The following is a 13,510-nucleotide window of genomic DNA, read 5'->3' as shown; positions in this document are numbered from 1 at the left end:
CGGTTCACCAACCGCCCCGCCTCGCCCGGTCCTGTCTTTTTGCCAAACAGAGGTGGCAACGCAGCCTCAGGGGTGCACGAGGCTGGAAGCCTGACGGAGGAGGCAGAGATGCGAAAAGAGGAATCTTGTTGTTGTTTTGTTTAGCGGGCCGGGAACTGTGGGGCCGGCACGTTTCGCAGCGCATTACGCGAACAAATAGCGCAGGAGCCGCCTGCCAGAATGGGCTTGTGTAACTTTGCGAACGTGCCAGAAAAGTTTAAAAAGCCCTCATCTCCTCCCACCCACCTACCCTCCGCCCCTCCCTCCCTCCCTCCGCTGCCGCTTCATTCCAGACACCAGCAAAAGCAAGAGGGAGAGGCGGCTCGCTCAGTCCCGCGCCGAGCGCATTCCTTTTAGCAATCTTGGAGAGGAGGAGAGGGGACGCTTGTTGCAAAGGGGAAATCTGCCACCTGTGTACGAAGAGAGCGTCCAGGCGCCTGCAAGAGCTGCTTCTTCGCCGTCGGGCTGTTGTTTGGCTCGACGGTCCTTCCAGGACCCAGGGGTGCCAAGGGGTACCCCACTTGCCGCCGCCGCCATGCGCCTCTCCACCCGGCCGCCGCTGCTGCTTCGTATAGCCCAGCTACAAGCGTGCGTCTATTGGAGCTGCCTGCTGTGCGCGCCGTCGGGCGCGCTGCCTCAGCCAAGGAACCCGCCGCCGCCGGCCGTGTGGAGGCAAAGGATTCAGTGGGAGAACCAGGGGCAGCTATACAGCCTGCTCAGCGTGGGCTCCCAGTACCAGCCGCCTCGACGGCGCGCAAGCCAGCAGCCCGCGCAAGGCGGCCACGTGTTGCTCCTCCGGGGCAATGGCACCGCTCCGCGCAGGGCGCAAGCCGTCGCCGCCGACAGCACCACCCGGAGACCCGAGGCGCAGCACTGGTTCCAAGCCGGCTACCAGCAGCCCGCCGGCGACAGGGGACGCGGGGCCGACGGCGCTGCCAGCAGCAGCTCTCGGCGAGTGCCCCTCGCCAGCGCCCCCTCCAGGCCGGGCAACAGCAGCGGCGCGCCTCCTCTGAGCAACTTCCCTCGGGCGCGCGGCTTAGACCGCATGGTGGGCGATGACCCGTACAACCCGTACAAGTACTCGGACGACAACCCGTACTATAACTATTACGACACGTACGAGCGGCCCCGGCCCGACAGCCGACAGCGGCCCGGTTATGGCACCGGTTACTTCCAGTACGGTAAGAGCGCGCAGTTCGCCACCCGACGGGCGCTGCCTCTCCGAGAGAAAGTGTGGCGAGGAATTGCGCCCCTGCAGTGACTTAAACGTGAAGTTGGTCGCTTGCGCTGCCAACAGCAGTCGCCCTCCAAAAAAAGCCCCAACCACACCTTTTAAAACGTGGTGGGGGTTTTTTTTTTTGGGGGGGAAGGAGGTATTGAGACGTTGTTTTTATTTCGATTATATATTTTGCGGTTTTATGTTTTGATTTTGTTCTGCCATCCGCCCTGAGACCTCCGGGTATAGGGCGGTATATAAATTCAGTTAATAATAATAATAACCCAACCCCGACGCAGCCACGTGGCAAATCCTGCCCTCCCCGCCAGACGGCACGTTTAACACGGAGCGCTTGGCAAAGCGGCCGGCTCCACTGCCATTATTCGCCATCTGGTTCCAGCCCTCCCCCTTTGCCCCTCACCGTGTCTGCGTTGTTGTCAGCCTGGAACTTATTGCACGAGAATATCCCTTCTTCACTGGAAACTTAAACTTTTTTTTTCAACAGGGGTTGTTTCTCTGTACTTTAAAAAGTAATGTTAAAAACAACAACCCACAAATCAACTTCTACAATTCAGTACAGAGTGCTGGAGTGGGAAGAAGGTTTTTCAGGAAAAAAGTTATGTTATTTTAGCGGTGGTTGATTTCCTTTATGCTGGAGGGAGTGGGGTTCTGTCCTACTGCTGCACTGACATTTTAACTCCAGCCCACAAGCCCCCTCGCCAGCCATCAAAAAAGCTCTCTGCGCATGCTCAGAGGCACTGTTATTATTAAATCTGCTCCTGTGTACAAACTGCTGGGGCTGAACCATGGATCAGTTAAGACCCCTACCACATACTTTGAAGAAAGAAGCCTTATGGTTATAGCACCCCTGCCCCCAAATTTCCCCATTCCCAGAACAAAGGAAACTTGCACCAATGCTCTGCCTCTCTGCTTTAAAGTAAGGCTGGAAGATGCCCTTCATCTTCAGGCTCTTTGAACGGGGTTAATTCAAAACACAACCTGCCTAATGGATGCCCAGGATCATTTGTTTCGGCATAGCTGCAGGTCCATATAACAAAGAGCAAAGCTCCACAGTGTCGGACACATTTCTGGTATTTTGATCTGGCAGACTTAAGTGTACTCCTCAGCTGGTGTCCTTATGAGGAAGAATGCCTTGAAGATTTATGAGAAAAATTGCTTTGGAGAGTGCTGTGTTTCACAGTATCTGCCAATCTGCAAGGCACGTTGTCTTTTCATATCCCCCCCCCCCTTTTGATCTTGAGAAAAATGACTCTTGGCTCTTGTTAACCAGCCATGGGTGTGAGAAATGTGGATTGTATGTAGTGTTTAGGAAGATTTAGTTTGTGACTTCTCTAAGTTAGGCAAAATGAAGTTTGCAAACATGTTCTGGGCTTGATCTGTTGTCTCTCTCTCTCTCTCTCTCTCTCTCTCTGTCTCTCTCTCTCTCTCTCTCTGTGTGTGTGTGTTGTGGCATGATGTACTGCAGGTCTCCCAGACTTGGTACCAGATCCGTACTACATCCAAGCATCCACTTATGTGCAGAGGACTTCCATGTACAACCTGAGGTGCGCTGCTGAAGAGAACTGCCTAGCAAGGTAAACACGAGTCACTCCTGCCCCTTGGTTTATGTTGGCATTGGATTCCTAACTGAATCTGATGGGAAGATCTGGAGTCTTAGAACGAGGGTTTCTAAAAGAGGCACCCACCAGATTAGATTCAGAATGTCACATTGAAATTGGTGGGATAAGTTGGTTGTTATTACCTTAAAAGTACTGTTGCTTTCAATAGGACTAAAGTTTGACCAACTTTGTGTGGAACCACAACATTGCTTTTACATCATAGTTCAGGACACGCTGACAAAAATGTCGCAATGTCACACTGGAGCTTAACAAGAGGGAAGAGGAGTTAATTTCAAAAGTTGCAGAGAGTTCTGCCTCCATTCCAGTTGATGAAACATACTGTTTCTATTACCCTTTGCTGAGAGCTGGATGACCAAACTACAAGGCTTCCATGCCCTTATTGTTTGGGAATTACTGCCTTAAGAAGTGTCTGTTTTTCATTAAGTCAGTGCTTCGCTAATTTTTAAAAACAAGTCCCCCTTGAAAACATTGTTTACAAATTGTGAAGTAAGTTGGGGATTTTTTTTAAAAAAGGCAAAATCTTGCTATTTGATAATTGCAATTTGCAATCAGCTCTTAATAAACCATTTACTTTCTGATTATTATTATTATTATTATTATTATTATTATTATTATTCCATGGCTTTTCAACCAATGCAACTAGGGAGAAAATTCCATTGAACTCAGTGAGACTTCTTTGTAAATATGCATAAGATGAGGCTGTGAGGATACTAATATAAAAAAATGTATTTTAGATCTGATGGAATATTGTTATGCAAAACAGCCTCTCAAAATTAGTTCATAGCAATGCCAGCCAAGATTTGGTAATATGCTTTTTACACTTGCAGTAGTGCTAGCAAATTGATTAAGAGTATATTGTACTTGAGGATGATAGAAGAATAGCTAGCTAATGTTACACAACTCCATCATATTCTTAGTTGACATTTTAAAGTGGAAATATAGAAGCTCTGCTGAAATTAGCAGGAGAGGAAGGAAGTGGAGATCACATGGACATGATCAGCAGGAAGAGGAATCAACACCTACTCTGACTCGGCAGACACAAAAAATTCTGGTAAAAGATTTGGACTTGGTGGTCCAATATGCAAAGCAAATTTTGGCCTATGCAGCAACAGAAAACCCACCTTTCATAGGACACCAGCAAGTGAAGTTAAAAAGAAGTTCAGTAAATAAAAGTAGGCATGGGATCTGTTTTATCTGATGTTCAGCCATGGCCTACTACTTCTTAGTTTTTTCAAAATATTTTCCTAAATATTTTATTGAAATAATGCATACTTCCTCTGATTTGAAGAGAGGAATTGGTTATGCTCATCAACTTGGCATGTGCTGGGCATAATCAAAAAGGAGTCAAATGTAAACATTAATAGCAAATGGAATAGTAGTAGTAGTAGTAGTAGTAGTAGTAACAATAGTAAATTGTGTTTTTTTTTTCACCCGAGGTCTCAGGACAGGTTTCCACAATTTGATAATACAATATTAAAATCAGTTAAAACAATAACAGTCAATAGAATAGGGTGGCTCCTAAAATACATATTTCAGGTGTCAAAGGTCAGGGTAAAGAGGCACTTCTTCAGCACATAATAGAAACTGCACAATGAAGATTTCTTCCTCTCTGGGGAAGGAATTACACAGCTTAGGAGTTGCCATAGAAAACTCCCTCTCCCAGTCTACCTCTTTCACAGTAGGGGTGGGGGAACTACCAAGAGGGCCCCCTCTGCCAATTTGAGAGGGTCTGTAGAGAAGGGAAAACACTGATATATACTGTATTGGACATTGTTAAGCAGCTTCAGCTCTCGTTATGTTACATTCTCTAAAAAGCCCCAAGAGATCGTTTCAACTATAATAAATACAAATGTCGCACCATAAGGCAAAGTGTGTTTAACGAGCAATTTCAAGCCTATTTCATGCACATGTATGTTTTACATCTTTGCAGCTCAGCTTACAGGTCGGATGTCAGAGACTATGATAATAGAATGCTTCTGAGATTCCCCCAGAGAGTGAAAAACCAAGGCACATCGGATTTCTTGCCAAGCAGACCACGATACTCTTGGGAGTGGCACAGTTGTCATCAGTGAGTGAAGGGCTCAGTATGGTACTTTCCAATTATGTTCACTTGCTGTTTGTTTGTTGTGATGTGGCTTCCAGCACTCCACTCCACTCCCTTCCCCTGCTCTTGCTACCATGCAGAAAATAGCAGGAGTTGAACCCTTACCCACTAAACTCAAGTTTACGACCCTGCTTTAGGAATACAGTGGAACCTCGGTTTTCAAACGTAATCCGTTTCAGAAGACCGTTCGACTTCCAAAACGTTCGAAAACCAAAGCATGCAATTCCAACAGTATTTACTTACAGAAAACTCAAAACGGAAGCCATTCGACTTCCAAAAAGCAGTCGAAAACCAAAGCAGTTACTTCCGGGTTTTCGGCATTTGTAAACTGAAATGTTCGACTTCCGAAACGTTCAAAAACCGAGGTTCCACTGTAGAAAATAAATAGGAGCTATTCCAGTGTGATGGAAAAATGTAACTTGTTCATCTTCCATGTATACATTTTGGATGTTCAGAACATACTTACTCAGTAATTAGTGGAAATGTTAGGTGGGTGAAATCGGTCGACTCAAGGTGATGTTGGTACCCGAGCTCTTGAACTCAATGAGCATTTCCTGCATATGAGAAGGATTCAAAGATGTGCTAACATAGGTATGGTTTCTGTGATCTGAAGACTGACATACAACAGAAGGTACCCTTTGGTTTTCAGCTGCTTAGGCCACACATAGGGCAAATATTACCTTCATTGATTTTAGACCTGCCTTTGCCAATCTGGTGGCCTCCAGATGTTTGGTACCACAACTCACATCAGCTTGGGAGGGCCTGCAAAGGCAGCTTTAGACCCAAAGAGGGACATTTGTGTTGAAACGTGTTGCTTGATTCCATCTTCTGTTGGAATCAACAATAAGAAAATACAATGGAGAGAAGACGTTGAGGTGGCTGTCTAAAGTTAACCTATTTCCCCTCCAAATAAATTGTCCAGTAGCACCTTAGAGACCAGCTAAGTATGTTCTGGGCATGCACACAAGAAGGTATCTGAAGAAGTGTGCATGCAAAGTAAAGCTTATACCCTGAACATACTTAGTTGGTCTCTAAGGTGCTACTGCACAATTTTTAAATTTATTTTGACTGCGTCAGATCAACATAGCTACCTACCTGAATCTATTTCCCCTCCAGCTACTCTACTGTGAGAAATAATAATGTAGCAACAGAACAGGCCTTTCACAATATGATCAATGAATAATTAGAAGCATAATAAGGCAATGTGTGTAAAACTAGAACATATTTAACACAGTGGAGTTTAAATATCAAAATATTTTGGGGGCCGCTGATAGAAAAAGAATCAGAATCCATAGTATCCTTGGAATTTACAGTATACAAAGTAAGCATTTTTAATTCAGATGAACGATATAGACACTCATATGCTTCCTAATTCTTGCAGCAGGAAATTTTGGAACAACAATTTTGCTTAGTCTTTAAACAAACTAAATGCTATGCAACAATTTACTCTCAAGAGCTGTATTTGTAATATAATTGTTGAATAATGAAACCATATGAAGAACAGTATCATAGGGCAACAAAATATTAGCCCATTAGTTTGCAATAATAAACAGCGGTTGTAAGGCTCTATGCCAACGTTGTTTTGCTGGGCCACTATTATTATTATTATTATTATTATTATTATTATTATTATTCATTATGGTTGTTGGGTTAACACTTAATAAAAAAGTTTGCCTGTGGTTTAACAGACACTACCACAGTATGGATGAATTTAGCCATTATGACTTGCTTGAAGCAAGCTCCCAAAGGAGAGTAGCTGAAGGACACAAAGCAAGCTTTTGTCTTGAAGATACGTCCTGCGATTACGGATACTATAGAAGGTATGCGTGTACAGCACATACGCAGGTAAGGTAGCCGCTGATCATTTTTCATCTCTTGCTGTCAGAATATAGATGGATTTCAAACATCAGTCTTGACTGACCCTGAAACAACAGCACTATATAGGCTTCAGGGAATCTCCTTCCCCTCCCTCGTGGCAGGCTGCCAGTAATGGAAAGACACGAAGCTCTTACTAAGGTTTTTTATTCAGTATTCAGAGAGATGTAGAAATGCCATCTCTTGGATAATGACGTTGAAACTGGTATCACAATCTGAACTTCAAACCAATTTCAGACAATGCATTGAGATATCTTCCAGCTCTGATCCCTATATTGGTTGCAAGGGGTACAACTAAGTTTAGAGGCAACTACCTTCTTGTGAGCCCCTACAGATTTAGGTCCTGGAATGCTTTCCTAACTTTTCTGCAAACTGGCTAGCTGAGTCTCTTAAGTATTATAGCATCTGATGGCTACTATGAATTCTTTTAGAATTCTTGCGGCTTCATCCGCTGTTTTGAGACCTGTGCTTGTTGCAAAGTATTTTCCTCAGCAAATGAAGATTGCATCCCATTTTTTTAAAAAATGCGCATAGCTGCCAGCTCTCAGTATACCCATGGGCTTTCTCGCCGCAGCCCATGCCAAGTGACACACAGTCTGTGGCAAAATATTGTACTTTTCGTAGGGCCAGCCAGGCACCACTCAGAATGATTTCAGGGTAGGGAAAGGAACTGAACCGCGCATATTACGTAGACCTATAGGGCTGTGAGTTCATGGCTTAAGGGGAGCTGTCATTTCAGGACAAAAATATGTTTCCGAAAGTCAAGCCTCCCTTTTAATCTAGCAAAATAGCAATGAGACATGAAAAGAGCCCTAAGTCCTGTTTTACCAAGTTATCCTAATGGGAAGCTCGCAAGGAGGTCCTGTCCTTGTGACTTGCAACAACTGGGGGGGGGGGAGAATATAGTGGGGGGAAGAATATAGTGATTGTGTCTAGCAGCCATTGATATCCTTGTCTTTCATGAAAATGGCTCCTTTGCTTTTGAATGGGAAAATGCTGGCTCTTTTGTTTGTTTTGGAAGGCAAAATTATTTTGCTAGAATTTAGACCTTTTCCATAAGGGTCATTCTATTCATATAGCAGGAGAACAATCATTTTGATAGAAGTAATGGTGGCAGTAAGGTGTTATGAATCACTGAGAAATGTTAACTATTTAGGCAAGTTTTAGGCAAATGGTGGCATTTGTCAACATTGTACTTTATATATATATATAAAATAAAGTTAAGACTTTCACTTCACTATCCTGCTACACTTCAATTTTAGGGATTGAGCCCTGGGTGTTACGACACATACAATGCTGACATAGACTGCCAATGGATTGATATCACAGATGTTAAACCTGGAAATTACATCTTAAAGGTATGGAAATTACATTTTAAAGTAAATAATAATAATAACAAATATCAACATATGAACTTGCAAAGTACAGCATGCATTTCTTTTGCAGGTTAGTGTAAACCCGAGCTACTTGGTACCAGAATCAGACTACTCCAACAATGTTGTGCGTTGCGATATCCGTTATACAGGTCACCATGCATATGCGTCTGGCTGCACAATTTCACCGTAAGTAATTTCCTGTTTTCACATTTTTACACAAAAAATTACATATTTTTATGGTCTTTCCAAAAATGTGTTGTGCAGCATGTATTTTATAGAATGAGACTTTTAGGTCTTATCTCAACCACATAATCATTTGTGCTTTTAAACTAACAGAGTTCCTTTTCATATCACAGGGGGTCAATGGCTAGTTCAAACTAGGCTTTGTTCAAACAAGCTAGGATCAAACCATGGCTTATGACCATCACTTGTTTAAATCAATGGGAATTCTTGAGTTCAAATGTAATGGGGAACCATGGTTAAGTTAAAAGTGAGAGCAGATGCTTCCAATGTCTTGGGGGGGGGGGAATTGTGTGATTCTGAGTTATGTGCATATTATGCTAACATAGTTTAGTGCTATTGACTAAAAAGGCTCATTCTATAAAATGCATGCTTCCCTTCCTGTCAGTGTAACAATGGCTGTATTCATATATCACAATAAATCATAGTTACTGTGAACACAATCCCTGGCTTAGTGTTACATATAGATCAAGGACCATGGTTTGTGTTACTCCAATCAAACCATGGCTAATTTGAGGTTTGATCTTGGTTTATTTGTAACATGAGCCCTGCTTCCTGCGTAATCCTAGGTCAGGGATTGGAGTTTGTTGCTCCCACTCATACAGATGCAGGGGAGCAAAGCAGTAACAATCTTAGTGTTAATAGAAAACCATTAACCATGGTTTATCATAAATGTATGGACATGGCCAGTTTGTGTCATTTTTCTTAGACTTGGTTGTTTTGCTTTCACATTTGAACCTCTTCATAGTGAAATGATGTGCTTTATCCTTTGGCTTTTCATAAAATCTGTAAGATTGAATGGCCTAGAATGAACTTAAGAGTAACGCAAGTGTTGAATTGCTTGCCAGTGCAAGACACTCAAGTCAGATTCTTTCTGAAATACTTCTTTAGAAATCTTGTTTTGAGGATTTAAAGGGATTTGTACATTCCTACAGCAGTAGGACTTAGCAAGCATCAGCTGTTATTTCTGGCTCACACAACTTTCCGGATACTGCTTATGCATTCCACATACAGAGCATCCTTACAAAAACGCGGAGAACATTGCTAAGGAAGTTCAAACGAATCCAAGCCGACTTTAGTTTTACCAAGCCCCTTGGGGATATACAGTTGGTCTGGTCCATCGTCCAGGCCCACACTTGCATAAATAGATGGATTATGTTTGACACTGATAGCACTGCCAATGGTCGTTTGGACAGGACTTCCTCTAGCAGTTATGGGAGTCATTGTATCTGGTCTCGCTGTTTTCCCATGTAAATGTGTGCCTGGGGAGATAGAATTGTTAACATGGTTGCATGGAGATATCTGTTGTGGGTGGGAATCTGTGCTTCAGAGGAAGTTGCAACTCTGGTGTTCAGTAATTAGCATGAGCTCATCTATATATAACAATGCAACGTTTGTCTTTAATACCCCTGTTCCAATATCCATGTTTATTCTTCAGCTTGCATTAAGGAGCGAGCTATTAGACACATTCTAGAGAACACCAGTACTGGCCCTAAGAATAGGCAATTATATTTATTCATCCAAACAACCTGCTGAACTTATTTTTGTCACCACTAGCCCAAAGTTGCAGTTGGTTTACAGAATCAACAAGTTAAGAGGCCTCGCCACAGGCTTTTATGAATTCTTGCAAGTGTGAGTTTCTAAGAGCCCAAGAGCTAAACAGCAGGATTCTTAAGAGGTCAGCAATGACATTAGCAGAGCAGCAAGAGGAATTTGTCGCAGCTTCTCACTATGCTAAGAAATAATTTAAAAGGACGTTCTGGGAACAGCCCCTTTAAGAACCTGGCACAATTCCATTTGGAAGTAATGAAATGTTGTCTAAGTGCATGAGTGTTTAAACTCTTAACAAGACTTGTTAATATTAGAGACCTGTGCAAGGGTACAGTCAATAGTGATTTGCCTTTTACTGCATCTCCTTTAGGTCAATCAATAGGAGCAGTTTAAGCAGAGGAAAAGTGTTGTGCTAATGTTGCTTAAATTTTAAATCCAGCGACGATATCTGAAGGTCTATTTAGTACTTTTGTTTTGATGTATGTTATACTTAACGACTGCTTCTTTTCTCTTTAATAGGTATTAAGATGAAAGAAAATTTATGCAACGGTGCCCAAGGTTTTGAGGTGAAATTCTTTTATAAACTTGAGACAGGATGTAAAAACTTTTGAAAGCGAAAACGAAAAAAGGACCAGAGTATATACAAAAAGAATTTTAATGACTCTGAAGCATTAAGACCTCCTTCAGAATGAATGTTGTCACTCAATTCATGTGTTCAACTTTTGAGGACAGTGAAAGATTGGTGCTTTATATACAGTATTTCAAATTCTACAGGAAGTTTTAACCCATTCACAGAAATGCCTTTTCTCTGACTACTGGAAAATCAGTATGCTATTTGTGAATGAGCTTAAGGAACAATTTAAAGGATATTCAAAGAGGCTGAGATTCAAAGAGTTACTTTAGGTTCATATATGCACAATGGAATCTTACACATTTTATTTTATTTTAACAACAGACTCCAACCCCTCCATATCAAAACTATGCTTTTTACATTTTCATTTTCTTTGGAGGTTTATTGCTATGTGGCAAGTGGCCAGGGCAGTGGTGTCCAAAGGGTCATGGAACTAATTTCACAATTATTTGGTCTGCAGCCATATAATAAATACTGAGAATAAGGAGGAGGAGGAAAAATCAGTGGTCATGGGGCAAAATCTGGACCAAACTCTGGGGAAATGAAACTTCCAACAGAGCTAAACACCCAGCATGATAATTTTCTATCCTTGGGACAAAATGTATTGTTCACTTTTTAAGAACTGTTCATGCTTCATGTATAGCAATGGCTATTCATTACACCTTTTCAGATGAAAGTATTTGCATTTTAGACGTATTAGCGGGCAAGTATCTTCTTAAATCAGATGCCTATTGATATTTTGACAAGCCATTTTTTCAGAAGAAATATGAAATAGTGAATTACCCATTTCCAATGTTTGCTGCAGATTGCTTTGCACATTTTCTTCTTTTTTTCCGTACAGCTCTAAAGATTTTAAATTACGATTATTTAGAAACTATTCTCCCTTAATAGAATTTGGGTAACCTGGATTAAAGCTGATCTATACACTCGGCAGAAAAAAAGTCTATTTACAAAGGTGGAATTTCTCAATATATTCCATTATTTAGTGCAAACTTTAATTGGTTTAAAAAAAAGGTTAGGAGTAATATAGTTTGGTAGCATCACAAAACAAGGCTTAAAAGACTGATTCACAAGGAGCTAATGGATGTTCTCCATGAATACTGTGTTTTAAACCTTGTAGGCAGTCAGAAAGAATGAAGGTTTTTTTATATAAAAAAACCATACTAGCAGGATATTCAGTAGGCTGCATACTAAATAATGCAGTACTGTATTATATGATAATACCTGCCATATGCAGGATTCCACAGGCAAACTTGTAAATAATTCAAGTGAAGAAAATCATAACTCCAAATTGAAAATTGGTTGTTAGAGGTAGAAGAATCATTCCTCCTTTGGCTAAAGTGAAATAGATGGGTTTCTCCACCCCCCAAAACTGTGAAATAATTTCTAGCAGATGGGAGTCTTCCTTCCCACTACTAGCTTGCTGAAAGGCCCTATAAATATTCAGTTGTTGGCCATGCTTTTTAGCTGTTAGAACTAAAACTTGCTGCATTTTGAGTGCATTCCATACATTAAATATGAAAGAAGTGATATACATTAAGCTTGAGGAATATAAGGACATTTTCAATAACCATTTCTTGGAGATGTCTGATGGCTTGGAATACACGTTTCAGATTGTCTTAGAAGACGCTCAAGCTCCTCCACTTTTAGTACGACAATTTATTTTGTAAATTTAAACAAAGATTTGTCATCCACACCCTGTCTGTCCAGGCTGACAAGACCTGCTTCTGCCTGTTTTGCTTGCCAGTGCCTTCCCCTTAGCTTGGATAGTTCTGGTGGATGTTGAGATCACCAGTCCTACCGTGTGTAATATGTCCAGTATCACACATGAACATAAGCAACACCCTTTCATACGTCAACAACAATTGCTATCCACATGATAAAAAAATTCCTTCCAGTAGCACCTTAGAGACCAACTAAGTTTGTTATTGGTATGAGCTTTCGTGTGCATGCACACTTCTTCAGATACACTGAAACAGAAGTCACCAGACCCTTATATGGGGAGGGGTATTACTCAGAAGGGTGGTGGGAATGACACCATTACTGGCCCCAACAACATCAAACATACAATCTCAGGACTATTTAATTGCTCAACTTCTAACATTGTGTTGTATGCCATCAAATGCCAGCAGTGCCCTTCAGTTCTCTATATTGGACAAACAGGCCAAACCCTACGCCAAAGGATAAATGGACATAAATCGGACATCAGGAATCACAAGACAGAGAAACCAGTATGAGAACACTTCAATCTCCCAGGACATTCTATACAAGATCTCAAAGCAGCTGCCTTATTACAAAAGAATTTCAGAAACAGACTGGAACGAGAAGTTGCTGAATTGCTACTTATTACCAAACTTAAAACCATGGAGAGACCTGGTCTGAATAGAGATATTGGATTCTTATCTCATTATACATGATGAAGCTATTTTTAATCATCTCACCCCTTGCTTTTTCCTGTAAGACCAATTGCAGTCATTAACAGTCGTCAACACCTATCACCCATTCCCACCACCCTTCTGAGTAATACCCCTCCCCACCCTCTCTCTCTCTATATAAGGGTCTGGTGACTTCTGTTTCAGTGTATCTGAAGAAGTGTGCAATCACACGGAAGCTCATACCAATAACAAACTTAGTAGGTCTCTAAGGTGCTACTGGAAGGTATTTTTTAATTTCCCCCCCAACTACGACAGACCAACACGGCTACCTACCTTTAACTATCCACATGATACGTGTGTAAGCAGCCTTGCTTGCTTATATGTAGAAATTTTTCTTTCTTTTTAAAAGTGTTTTAGTAGCAGCAGGAAAAACTGTGGGCTGGTATTGGGGAGCCAGTGACTA

General features: G+C 41.8%; 1 protein-coding gene across 2 annotated transcripts; it reads left to right on the top strand.

Annotated features, from left to right (window-relative positions):
• Positions 1-313: 313 nt before the first annotated feature.
• Positions 314-13,510, top strand: LOX (lysyl oxidase; the record flags this gene model as incomplete). 2 transcript variants are annotated; one of them, XM_082191616.1, is made up of 7 exons in its annotated part: positions 317-1,220; positions 2,742-2,850; positions 4,826-4,963; positions 6,688-6,844; positions 8,137-8,232; positions 8,321-8,436; positions 10,561-13,510. In XM_082191616.1, exons 1-7 carry the CDS (start codon positions 575-577, stop codon positions 10,565-10,567), a joined length of 1,269 nt encoding a protein of 422 aa, XP_082047742.1. In that variant the 5' UTR covers positions 317-574. The 2 variants fall into 2 exon arrangements, with proteins under 2 accessions (XP_082047743.1, XP_082047742.1); XM_082191617.1 differs by lacking the exon at positions 10,561-13,510 and having other exon boundaries at positions 314-1,220; positions 8,321-8,440.

The sequence above is a fragment of the Podarcis vaucheri genome, assembly GCF_965113315.1.
Source record: "Podarcis vaucheri genome assembly, chromosome: 11".
In the NCBI taxonomy this organism is placed as follows: domain Eukaryota; kingdom Metazoa; phylum Chordata; class Lepidosauria; order Squamata; family Lacertidae; genus Podarcis; species Podarcis vaucheri.
This window is presented reverse-complemented; position numbering and strand designations above follow the sequence as displayed.